General features: G+C 41.1%; 1 protein-coding gene across 8 annotated transcripts in view; it reads left to right on the top strand.

The window, feature by feature from the left end:
* The window catches only part of LOC140483535 (6-phosphofructo-2-kinase/fructose-2,6-bisphosphatase 4), a 181,090-nt gene that overhangs the window by 145,380 nt on the left and 21,931 nt on the right, over positions 1 to 13,779 (top strand). For all 8 annotated transcript variants that reach the window (XM_072581707.1, XM_072581714.1, XM_072581710.1 and 5 more), the window contains 2 exons: positions 3,120 to 3,249; positions 7,552 to 7,614. In XM_072581707.1, the coding sequence (XP_072437808.1) occupies positions 3,120 to 3,249; positions 7,552 to 7,614 (193 nt within the window). The remainder of the gene's footprint in view (positions 1 to 3,119; positions 3,250 to 7,551; positions 7,615 to 13,779) is intronic.

Below are 13,779 nucleotides of genomic sequence, written 5' to 3'. Positions count from 1 at the left end.
AGAATGCTGGCGGCCTTTCCTTGACAGTGGGCCTGGTAGATGGATTCTATAGATGGGAGGTTGACCTTTGTGATTGTCCAGGCAGAGTTCCTCACTCTCTGTAACAGTCTCCGATCTCGAATGGTACAGTTACTATACCAGGTAGTGATACATCCAGACAGAATGTTCTCGATGGCGCACCTATAAGAGTTGGCAAGGATATTCTCCATCATGCCAAATTTTCTCAGCTGTCTGAAGAAGAGCCATTGTTGGGCCTTTACAACCAATGCATCCACATGAAGAGTCCAAGAAAGCTTGTTGTGGATGACCACCCCCAGGAGCATGACGGACTCTCCACTCGTTCCATCTCTGTGCTGTAGGGGGACATGAGTAACATCCTGCCAAAAGCAGTAATGAGTTCCTTGGTTTTGCCAGCATCGAGAGCTAGGTGGTTCTCAGTGCATCATTTTTCCAGGTTGTCCACCTCCCATCTGTAGTCTGTTTTGTCGCCATCTGAGATTCGTATTATTAGTGAACTTGTAAGTGGCATTAGTCTGGTATTTGGCGACGCAGTCATGGGTATTCATGGTCATCATTACATCTTTAATTCCAGATGTTTTATTTATTGAGTTCACCTTCCACTATCTGCCACAGGGATTTGAACCTAGATCCCAAGAATATTAGTTGTTTGTAGGATAGTACCAGAAGATGCTGTTAGAGAACAACATCTGACATGGACCTGCCCTGGGAGTGTTTGATGGGGACAGTGTAGAGGAAGCTTTACTCTGTGCCTAACCCCTTGCTCTGTCAGGAAGTGTGGTGGAGGCACATTTAATTGAGGCATTCAAGAGGACATTGTATGTTTTATTTGGATGGAAATAGTATGCAGAGATGTGGGGAAGAGGTAGGAGATTGGTGCAGACACGATGGACCAAAAGGTCTCCTTTAGCATCATAACAATTTTGTGATGCTACAAATTGTTGAGTCATCTTATGTGACTACTTATAAAACTAATAGCTTGGACTTTCTCAGCTTGTAAAAGCTCTACATTTCTAACCATATTCTTTTGACCTGGAACCTGAGCATGCTAACAGGGAGAGAAATAACCTTGCATCTAATCCCAATCAGGTTCCTTTGCACTGCCCTAAAAACTTGTAATTTCTTGTTTCCGAAACTAAAATCAATCTTTGTTTGTTCTGAATTGAAAACTCTCTGTACTGGCCTTCAATTTTCACTCCCCATTATAAACCAACAGATTATGGATAATTTCCCATGACTTACCCCAAGGGTACAAAGTCAATGCCTTCTGCACAAAGCTCGATTAGGTCATTGCTCTGGAAGGATTCTCTGATCTTGTTGTTTTTAAGAAAATACTTCACATAAATAACTAACACCCACATGCTGTGACTTTGAAAAATAAATATTGCATCTTCCATCACAGTGAATAAAGAAGCAATGGTCTTTACACAGTGGTGGGTGCATGGAATGCACTGCCAGCCGTGGTAGTAGAGTTGGATACATTAGAGACATTTAAGTGTCTCTTGGATAGACACATGGATGATGGTAAAATGTAGGTTAATTTGATCTTCGAGTAGAATAATAAGTTGGCACAACATAGAGGACCGAAGGGCCTGTACTGTGCTGTACTATGTTCTAGTCCTTTGACCCTTGGGGAACACAATTGTCTACCTCGCCTGCTGTTGGTAAAATTATCGAGTTGGGTAATTTTTCAAAATAGTTTCTTAAAATCCATATGAGCAACATCCAAATGCTTTCCTTTATCAGCCTTCTGTGTTTCTTCTTCACTTAATGATCCAATTGGGAATATGAACTGATTCTGAAGCTCCACTACTCCCTGGGACACCAGAAGAGTTGGTGATTTAATGAAAGCATGCCCATTTCCTGATTTACCTGTCTGTTTGAATCAGGTTAACAGAAAACATTGACAAGTTCCTGTATTCAACAATAACTGATTTTATTACAAATGACTAAATTCTAATCACAAGTAACCAAGCTATGAATGATCAATAGATGGCTCAACTGGTTAAAACTTTAAACTTTCTAAAATCTGGACACAGACAAAACATTGGGAAAATAAAGTGGGTTACACAGTTCAATAACACCAGCTCACAGAGTTCGCTGTGATGTTTCTATTGGATTGTCAGGTCTTTCTGTTGTTGAATTCCTTTTTGTGTAGCAGTTCAGTTCTTCACACGAGACACAGGGCAATTGGCACACTCACTACAAAGTCTGTTAGCTACCACTTTTAAAGGCACTAGCTTAAAGCAGCTGGTGGGAGAAAGTAACTGGATTTCTTCAGGTATTTTTACTGCAGGGAGAGAGTGACACATGTCCCTTCCCAGCAGTCCAAAGACTTCTGCCAGCATTGTTCACACCCATAAGCTTTTCAGTTACCAAGAACCCAGTCAGCGTTCTGAGACTGATGACCTTTAACATCCTCAACTGATCACAACTGCATCACATTGATCATCAGTGACTTGCTGCCAGCCAGATCTCACTGTTTACACCTGACCTAGTGCCGTACCATCTACTCACACCTTCCCCACTGCTTGACTAAAGCAGTGACACAGCTTATGAGTTTCAGTAACGTGTTTGTAAAATGTACAGCAATTTCTTCCACAATCCTTGGTTTCAAAACAGTCTTTTACCCAAATCAGTCCACAGTCAAAAATACAGTGTGTAAAATGAAATGGGTCTTTACAACCAGAGGATTCCACTAGACTAATCAAACTTGTCACTTTGGCAAGTTGAAAGAGGGACCCAGGCTAGGGTGCAAACCCCAGCAGGAGAAAGTGTTTCAGGAGAGGCAGAAGGCAAGGAAATGTAATGGGTTTACTTCATGGGACTGCACTCTGTGCAGTGCTGAAGTTTGTGTAGTAACATTTCTATTTGATAATAACATTCCTGTCAAAGCCATTACTTATTGCTGGCCCTCGAACACACACAAATCTAGATGGGTTAATGAACATTGGAGGTGGAGCCTTCACCCACAGTTTTAACATTAGTTTTCTGATGATCTGCCTGATTGACATTTGAGGTGCGAATCTCTGAAATCCTGAGGGTGGAGTTTGGCTGGAACTTGTGTTTAGCTGTCACTGACACCTGCTCTTTATCTTTAGTCATATGAAGATCTGGTTCAGCGCCTGGAGCCAGTGATCATGGAGCTAGAAAGACAAGAAAATGTCTTGGTCATCTGTCACCAGGCTGTCATGCGTTGTTTGCTGGCCTACTTCCTCGACAAGACAGCAGGTAACAGCAATGTGAAGTTGTTACAGCTATATTTGGATTGGGGTTTCCCTGCAGCGAAGCTGCTTGCTGACAGTTGTCACATTCAACTTCATCTGTTGGCAATTTGCTTAGCAACAAAGCAAAGTTCAGATTCTGTTTTCCTAAACATTGTTACTTATTAACCATCTGTGAAGGCCTTCCTTTCAGTCATGTATGTTTCAAGGCTATTCTGGTGACCTGGAACTGAGAGATAATCTCCTGCTTCCAGCTTTGACTCTTTGCAGTGCAGGTGACTAACAAAAGAAAATGGTGCAAACGTGGATGAATAGTTTGGCTTGTGCTTCCTTTGCTCGCCCCTTGAAAGCATTCACTTGTTACTTTTTTAGGAACAAAATAAAGGAATGGGAACACCTTGGATCCAAGCAGGATAGAGGAAGGTGTAAAAGTGGAGGTGGTGTGGCATTATTAATGAAGGAGTCAGTTTGTACAGTAAGCACGAATAATATCTTGGAAGTGCCATCAAATGAGGCTTTGTGGGTAAAACTTAGGAAGAGAAAGGGGGCAGTCACACTGTTAGGAAAGCTTTATATGGCCCCAAACAGTCAGTGAGCAATAGAGGAGCAAATATGTAAACAATTTGAAGTGTGTAAAAAAAAAAGTCCGAGGATTTCAACTATATCCCATTATTAATTGGGATAATCATAGTGTAAATGGTTGAAAGGGATAAATTTCTTAATGTATACAAGAGAGCTTTTTATATCAGGATGCAGATGGCGCGACAAGGGACAGTGCAGTGATGGACTGGGTTCTGGGGATTGTGGCTGAGAGTGGGGACCATTTTGGTGATACAACACCCGTACATTTTCAGTTCTGTTACGGAAAAGGGGAAACATGGTCTGTAAAAATGGTTTTGGATTGGGCAAAGGCAAATTTTATTAAAAGATGGCAGGATCTAGCCAAAGTCGACTTGAATAGCTGTTTGAGGGTAAATCTACAGTAGAACAGTGGGAGATGTTTACAAAAATTACTTGATAGAATATGGGCTTAATGTATTCCCTTTTAAGGTGAAACATCAGAACAACAAGTACAGGAAATCTGGATGTCTAGGAATATTCGGGACTGAATACAAAGGAAAAGAGAGACAGGTACAAAGGGAGCAAATCAACAGAGGCTCCAGAGGGGGATAGATAGTAACAAGGACAACTGAAGAAAGTGATTCAGAGGGCAGAGAGTGAGCATGAGAAAACTGCTGGTGGGTAAGATTAGGGAGAACCCCAGTATATTCTTATAAGTATGTGAAGAGGATGAGGTTAAGCATGGGAAGAGTAGGGCAAAGGGGGAAATCTGTGTGTGGAGCTGGAGGACATTGATATAGTGTTAAGCTGTTTGCATCTGTCTTTACTCTGGAGAAAGAGGATGTACGAACAGATAGACTGAGGTTTTAGTGCTTTTGGCAGATTTAGAAGCGGACAAATCTCTAGGTGCAGATGAGTTCAATCCCAGGTTGCTGAGGGAGACGAGGGAGGCAATCACTGGATCTGACTCAAATCTTTAATTCGTCTTTGGTCACAGGGAAGGTGCCAGAGGACTAGAGGGCAGCTAACGTAGCTCCACTTTTCAAGGGCTGTGGATTGTTTGACCATTGCAGAAAGCAGTTAAGAATCAACTGCATTGCTGTTGATCTGAAGTCACGTGTATGACAGGCTGGGCACCGACAGCAGATTTCCCAGTCAGTATTAGACTTCTAAATCCAGATTTTGTGTTTTAAATTGAAATCTCACAAGTTCCAATGGGGGATTTAACCCTGGGTCCCCAGAGTATTGCCTGGTTCTCTGGATTATTGATCCAGCGCCTCCCCTTAGCCCTCTACTTCCAGCTCTCTTGCCACGAATCATCATCTAATGAAGATGCTAACTCTTTAAAAGCACATCTTGCTGATGAGTGCATTCATAATGTGAAATTCCAAATGACTTGTCTGATTTTTCACATGCAATGCAATACAAATGTTTGGCATTTTGAGGTCTCAAGGTCAACACAGCAGAGGGACAGGAATATCACCCTGAACCTGTTTGACCAAATTAACCAAATGCCTTGTTTAATAATGGCTGCAAATTCATATCTCCACTGGATCAGCCGCTCAGCCTGAAGAGACAGCCTTGCTGGAAAGCAAACTGGAAAAGGCCATTGGCTGGACGAGAGTGGGGCCACTGACCTGACCGGGGATATTTGTAACAGAGTTTGTCTTCACTGTCGTCCCTGTATGTACAGGTCTTGATCTAGGAGGCAGCTGCTGTTACCGAGACCAGAAGGGGGAGCCATGGCTGGGACCAAAGAGAAGAGCAGTGGAGAGTTGCCCCTTTGCCCTCAGTTGGGGTGTGGGAAGGTGATAAAGTGGGGGGAAAAGGGAGGCTGTAGTGGGGCTGGAGGGAAATAGATCTTTAAGGGGGATTATTGGCCTGGGGAGAGCTAAGGAAGCCTGAAAAGGGTTTGACGGGGTAAGGAAGAATAGTTACAAGGGAAATTGAGAAGGATGAGGAAGGTTGCAGGGAGGCAAGAAGAGAGGGGAAGGGAGAATGAGTGAAGAGGTTACAAAGAGGACAGTTTCATACCTGCCAGAATGGAACATTTAGCAAACAAGGCATCAGTAAAAAGTGAAATCACCCAGATAATGAATTACTGTGTCTGCACCTTAAGGTTCTATACGTTCAGGAGCAACTGTATGGGAAATATCCAAGTGGATGTTATCATGATACATACTGTGTTAATTATTAGAGTTAAAACTGATATCAAGTACATTAGTGCTGTAAAAAGGGTAATATTCTGCCAAATTAAAATATTCTAGCTTTTTGAATATGCAACAGCGATACATTAACTGACCTTACCAATCTGTGAAAAATTTGTTTCAGCTGATGGCTTTTTATGTAGAAGTGTGTCAGTTTTTTTTAAAAACCCCATGTTGATTTACAAATGTTGTCATTTGTCAGTGTCAAAGTATCTGAGAAATCATGTGCTGCAGCTTTCAACTGAATGAAATAGAAAGTGAGGACTGCAGGTTCTGGAGATCGGAGTCGAGACTGTGGTGCTAGAAAAGCACAACAGGTCCTGATGAAGGGCTTATGGCCGAAGCGTCAATAGTCCTGCTCCTCGGATGCTGCCTGACCTGCTGTGCTTTTCTAGCAACACACTCTCAACCCCACTTTCAACTGAATGTGTTCAATAGTTATTGAGTAAGTTCTTGAATTGTGCTCCTGTGTGAGGCCTAATACTCCCTACAGCAACACAGGTACAGAAAGTAATGTTATCAAGTGACTGTATCACCTCATAAAATAGTAAATGGCAGATCCTTAGGCACATTGACATACAGAGGAACCTTAAATATGTAGCTCTCTGAAAGTGACAGCACAAGTGGATAAGTTGGTAAAGAAGCATATGGCACCTGCCTTCATTGGTTTGGACATAGTTTTGGCATAAGTCGGTAAATCATGTCGCAGTTGTATAAGACTTAAAGGTCACATTTGGAGTACAGAGGAACCTTGATTATCTGGCATTTGATTATCCAGACAAGATTGCAAGGTTCCAACGCTTGGCTAAACTGTTATCTGGCATTCAATTACCCGAACAAAATACTCTCTGCTCGTGTTGCTTGTATAATCAAGGTTCCTCTGTATTGTGTGCAGTTCTGGTTGCCACAGCATAGGCTGGATGTGAGGCTTTGTAGGGGATGTTAAAGAGGTTTACCAGGATGTTGTTTGGATTGGAGTGTAATAGCTATAAGGAGAGACTGGACAAAATTGGATTTCTATAGAGTATTGGAGGCTGAGGGGTGACCAAATGTGCATAAAATTCTGAGAGGCATGGATTGTTAGAGTCTCTTTCCTAGAGTGGAAGTGACAAATATTAAAGGGCATAAGTTTAAGGTGAGAGGGGGGAAAAGTTTAAAGGAGATGTGCAGGGGAAGTTTTTCTTTTTACAGAGAGGGTGGTAGGTGCCTGAAACACACTGGAGCAGTGGTAGAAGCAGGTACAATAACAATCTTTTAAGAGTCATTTAGACAGAGACCTGAACAGGCAGCTAATAGAGGGATATGGACCATGTGCAAGCAAATGGGATTACTTTAGAATGACATCGTGATCAGCACAGACAAGGTGGGCAAAGGGCCTGGTCCTGTGCTGTTCTGTTCTAAAAGAGTTAACACGAATAAAGCCGTAGCTCTTGAAAGCCATGTAGAAATGAGTAAATTGATTTGTAGAACAAGGGTTATTTAGTTGATCCCGTGTTTGCCACAATGATTTTTAATTGTAGTGTTTCTGATTTTATTTCCAGAGGAACTCCCATACCTAAAGTGCCCACTGCACACTGTCTTAAAGTTGACTCCAGTGGCATATGGTAAGTGGGTTCAGCCTGTGATAAGGTTTTACAAAAGTATCAATGAATATAGCTTTCCAGCTGTGACAAGGGGAGCACACTGATGATCAACTCCCACTCTCTCGAGCTGTCCCAGAAGTATAAATAGCCAGTTGAATACCAAGATGCTTAAATTGTTATACTTTTACTGGTATCTAGGATAACTAAAAGCCACCCACCACTAAACTTATTTATTCTGAAGAAATGTAATATTTATCAAGTGGCAAAATGGGTTATTAAAGACTACAATATCAAATTAAATTATATTCCTTTTAAATGGAAACACACCCAATCTCACACAAGACAGGATGTACAGTCCTTTAGAGTTATTATGGGCGGGGAGAAATCAGCAAGAAATAAAATCTTGTGGATCCAGAGAGAGTCTGAAAGACAAGGATGAAATGTGTTTCTTGTTTCTGTCACATTGCTGCTGACCACAGGGCAATGGAAGATCCTCCAGTTAGTCTTTGAGCACTGTCTTTTTTTACATCCAGAGAGGGAGGTCGAAAATAATACTTCCTCGCAAAGCTCTCCACAACTGTAAGTGTTTTTCCATTACCCAGGATTGAGAGAGAGAGATAACGAGATCTGTCTTTGCTGCAGACTTAGTGAAGGTCTATTTTCACCTGCACCATTCCCTTTGAAGCTAACAGTGCCTTAGAAACTAACAGTCCAGAAGCTGTGGTAAGTACTGCTTGTCGAATGTTACTTTCAATGGTTAGGAATAGAAGTAGGTCTTTAAGCCCATTGGGTCTCTCCACAATTTAATGCAGTCATGGATGATCAAACACATCAATGCATTTTACCCACCCTCTTAACCCTTGAAGTTATTGATAATCAAATATGTAATTTCTTAAAAATCGCTAATGTAATGATCTCTTCTTTAAACATACTTGGAGTCCTGAACTTGCACAGCCCTTTGCAGTAGAGAATTTTAAAGATTCACAACCCTTTGAATAATAGAAAATTTTCTCATTTCGAAACTAAGTGGCAACCCAATTGTTTTTAAATTGTGCCCCTGGTTCTAGACTGTCAACCAGGAGAAACATCTTACCTATAGCTAGCCCGTCTATCCCTTTAATTACTTTTAGTTTCAATGAGATGACCTCTCATGAACTGCTCTAGACATGTGTAATATCATTATCCGAACAGATTAGAAAATATCTACTACACCCTTTCCATGAATTTTGTTAGTAATATCTTCAAATAAAATCTCTGACAAGTTTATCAAGCACTATTTCCCATTCACAATTCCATGCTGACCCTACCCAACAGATAATTTTTATCCGTGTGCATTAATCACATTATCTTCCTGATAGATTCTAGTATTTCCCTTCTACTGATGTAAGGCTGATAGTTTCCTGTTTTTCTTTGCTCCTTTCTTAAATAATGGGGTAGCATCTGCATGTTTCCAATCAGCAAGAATTATTCCTGAATCTATGGTAGTTTGGAAGATTCTCAATGCATTACCTCTGTAGTTACATCCTTTAACTCTGTAATTTCTCCAATCGAACCTTCTTACTAACACTAATTTCTTTCAACTTTTCTTCTATATGGGAAGGTGATGGTGTAACGGTAATATCACTGTCCATTCACTCAATATCACTAAATCACCTTTGAAGCTTCTTGCATCGCTCTCTCAATTCGCAATCCCACCCAGTTTTATGTCATTCAGCAAACTTGGAAATATTGTAATTGACTCCCTCATCCAGTTCATTTTATAAATGTCATGAATAGCTGGGGGCTCAACATTAATCACTGTGGTGCCCACTAGTCACTGCCTGCTGCTCAGAAAAAGACCCATTTCTCCCCATTCAGTTTCCCGCCTGTCAACTAATTCCCAATCCATGCCAATATGTTATCTCATCTTTCATCTGTTTTAATTTTTCCCACTAACCTCTTATGAGGGACTTGATCAAATGCCTCCTGAAAATCAAAGTACATCACACCCACTGGTCCTCCCTTACCTATTTTACCAGTTACCTCCTGGGAAAAAAAAACTCCGGTAGATTTGTTGAACACAATTTGTCTTTGTCTTTCTTAATGCTATGCTAGCCTTGTCCAATCTTGATAATGCTTTCCAAATGTTCTGTTATCCTGTCTAGACTCTAATATTTTCCCCACTACTGAAGTTAGATAATCTGGCCTACAATTCTATTTTCTTTTTATGGCTCTCCCTTTTTAAATTGTGGAATTGTGTTTGCCATCCTTTGATCTGTCGGACCTGCTCCAGAGTTTATAGAATTTTGGAAGATGGCCACCAATGCATCCAATATTTCCAGAGCCACTTCCTCAAGTACTCTGGGATGTGGATTGCCAGGACCTGGAGATTTATCAGCCTTTAACCCCATTAACTTCCTCAGCACCATTTTCTTGCTAATACTGATTTCCTTCAATTTCTCCCTTTCACTATATCCTTGCATCCTGAACATTTCTGGAAGTTATTTATGACCTCATTGGCTCTGTCCTCACAATGTAGTTGCTCAGTTTCTTTATTCCCCATTATAATTTCCGCATTTTTAGACTCTGAGGGGCTTACATTTGTACTTACTAATATTTTCACAGATTTTTGCTGTTTGCTAGTGCAGTTTAGAGGGCTTAAAGTAGAATGGCAAATTTATCCTCATGTAGTCTCTGCTTTTTTTTTAATCCAATCATCTTAAATCTGTGTCTCAATAATTCTGCCTTTAAGAGCAGTTTCTCTCCACTTTAATTTTGAACACCTCAATCAAATCTCCTTCACGACCTTCTATTCTTCAAGGCGACCAGTCCCAATTTATCTAGAAAGCTGAAGTACCCTATTTTTGGAAAAATTCTTGTGAATCTACTCAGCACTGTGCTTTCATATCCTTCCTATGGTGTGCAATAGCAGGACAAGATGGGCTAAATGGCCAGTCGTTTACTTCTCTTAAATCCCATTCTTAACTTAGTGTTAGAAATGTTCCTGTCTGGTTTGGTTGAGTATAACTGAATCACCAATATATATAGGACATATCGCATAATTCTTATGGCATAGTTGTTAATCTTTGAAAAATTGCAGATGCATTTTTGTATTTCCAATGATATGACTTTGCATTGTGTAAAGACCATATCATTTTGTTCACTTTAGCTTTGGATTGTGGGCCAAAGGTTAAGAGGCTGTACAGGACATTGGTTAAGGCCCTTCTGGAATATTACGTGCAATTCTGGTCTCCTTCCTATTGGATAGATGTTGTGAAACTTGAAAGGGTTCAGAAAAGATTTACAAGGGTTGGAGGATTTGAGCTACAGGGAGAGGTTGAACAGGCTGGGGCTGTTTTCCCTGGAGTGTCGGAGGCTGAGGGGTGACCTTATAGGTTTATAAAATCATGAGAGGCATGGATAGGGTAAATAGACAAAGTCTTTTCCCTGGGGTCGGGGAGTCCAGAACTAGAAGGCATAGGTTTAGGGTGAGAGGGGAAAGATATAAAAGAGACGTAAGGAGCAACATTTTCACACAGAGGGTGGTACGTGTATGGAATGAGCTGCCAGAGAATATGGTGGAGGCTGGTACAATTGCAACATTTAAAAGGCATCTGGATGGGTATATGAATAGGAAGGGGTTAGAGGGATATGGGTCAGGTGAGGACAGGTGGGACTAGATTGGGTTGGGATATTTGGTCGGCATGGGCAAGTTGGACTGAAGGGTCTGGTTCCATGCTACACACATCTATGACTCTATACTGTTTCTTATCAAGGAGACTATATAAAGATATGTTTTGTAAATCTTGTTTACTGGATGACATTGTGAATTATATACATAATGCTGCCTTTTCCTGTCCCTCTACCTGTCTGTCTCTTTTCTCTCTCTCTCTCTCTCTCTCTCTCTCTCTCTCTCTCTCTCTCTCTCTCTCTCCTGGGTGGAGAAGGAACAGAAAATCTCCTGGTAAATGTTCTCACTCACCATTTTTCTTTAAACATATCTCTACAAATTCCCTTGTTGAAAGGAAAAAAAGAGGAAAATCCCATTGAGAGGCATGAAAAAGCTCAGTCTTCCACAAGTAAATATAACATGAAGAATCTGTATCAGCAGCCTTGTGTCTTCAGTAAAGAGTCAAGGACTCAAAAAGTATCAGAACAACTCATTAATGCCCGTGATTTGGACTGGAGCCAGAACTGTGCTTCTCTCTCTTTTGTTTTCCTTTCCCACCTAGTAATGGCTGCTGCTTCTCTTTGTGCCTGTCTGTGTCGGCATTTTAAAAAAGGGTAGAGTTTAAAGTTACAGCAGTATAAGTTATTAAATCCTATTTCTTTCTTGCCACTGGTTAAAAATGATCACAACAATCATCATTTTCTTATTAATTGAAAAACCTGATGTGCATATTCTTTTACCCTGAATTAGACAGTTAGGTAAAATTGAGAAACTTGGTGTGTCATGACCCTCTTGGGAAAGTGCACTGATTCTCAAGCCCCATTGACTCCTGGGATTGCCGCAAACATCCAGTGATTTTAATCAAAGCCCAAGTCCCTGTTTTACGATCAGTAAACCACTGACCAGGTTCCTGTACTTAACTAGAACTGTTACTCATGACAAATGAGTAAATTTTAATCGTAAGTAAACAGCTATGAACATTCCAAGTATTAATTAAGTCTCGAACTGTATATGAAACCCTCAGTACACATGTAGACAGACACAGAAGTAAACGAAAAATGACTGGAGGAAAAGTAAACTTGTAAAATGTAATTCAACAAAGTAAATCTGCAGGCTTCAATAATGTGTTTTTTTTCCCTTCTCAAGACCTTTTTTGTTATCCAATGTTGTTCTTTCCAGATTCCTTGCTGAAGAGACAAGGAATTTTACACATTAATTGCTCAGTTTCACAGTGAAAGGCAACAGTTAACAGCAACTGGTGGGAGACAATAACTGACTGGTCTCCATGCTTGAGTTACTTCAGTGAGACATAGAGACAGGTTCTGTTTCTCCCAGTCTGGAAACCGTTCTGCCTCTTTATCAGTTATACGTACATGTGCTGTCTCTCATGTGTGCACAGACATCTGCCAGAACCCAATCAGATTTGTCATCAGGGTGAGCACCTTTTAGTTTGTAAAACTGCAGATACCGTTCAGCATTGTTGGCTGAACCTCAGCCTGTGCACACACCTCCATACCAAATTGTCTTATCTCTTTGCCCACCACTGCTGGCAAAGGTTGATTGAATTGGCAAGAAAGCTTGAAATATACTTGCCATGGCTAAGAAGGTAGAAATGATTAAAAGACTAGCACAGACTTTAATGACACCGGAGAGGTCAGGTATCTTGGTTAGTGACACATGGGAATGTGTTCCTATTGGCTTGCAGTTAAAGCAGTTTGAATGTGAGGAAAAATTAAAGCAGCTTGAAATAGAAACGGCAATTAAGTGGTATGTGGAACGGGAGATGGAATTGAAAACGAATGAAATGAGAATGATAGAATGAGAGAGAGAAAGAAACAGCATTGAACTTTGTAATGATGCAGTTAGAAAAGAGACCTCAGAGGTTAAAAGGTATCTTTGACAAGGAACATGCTGGTTATAATCTAAAGTCCACTATTGAAATGTCACAGCTGATAAACACCCCATCAAAATTTGAAGAAAAGGCAGTGTAGGCATTGTTTATATCATTTAACAAAGCAGCAAGTCAAAAGGAAATCTGGACACTGTTCATGCAAAGTAAACTGATGGGCACAGCACAGGAAATCTGTGTGACTTTAGCTACAACTATGGGACTGGAGGTAAACACTGCTGCTGAAGGCAGGAGAAGTGAATAAGGTAGATGATTGTTTTCAAAGGTTTTTGTCCAAAGGGAAGATAACAACAAATGATGCATCCAAGCTCATAAGTATAGTAAGGGATACAGGGGCTACTCCAATTATCTTGCAGAAGAAGGGTGTCATGGTGACACAGTTGTTAGCACTGCTGCCTCACAGCGCCAGAGACCTGGGTTCAATTCCCGCCTCAGGCGACTGACTGTATGGAGTTTGCACATTCTCCCCGTGTCTGCGTGGGTTTCCTCCGGGTGCTCCGGTTTCCTCCCACAGTCCAAAGATGTGCAGGTCAGGTGAATTGGCCATGCTAAATTGCTCGTAGTGTTAGGCGAAGGGGTAAATGTAGGGGAATGGGTCTGGGTGGGCTGCGCTTCGGTGGGTTTGTGT

The sequence above is a fragment of the Chiloscyllium punctatum genome, chromosome 12, assembly GCF_047496795.1.
Source record: "Chiloscyllium punctatum isolate Juve2018m chromosome 12, sChiPun1.3, whole genome shotgun sequence".
NCBI classification, from domain to species: Eukaryota; Metazoa; Chordata; class Chondrichthyes; order Orectolobiformes; family Hemiscylliidae; genus Chiloscyllium; species Chiloscyllium punctatum.
This window is presented reverse-complemented; position numbering and strand designations above follow the sequence as displayed.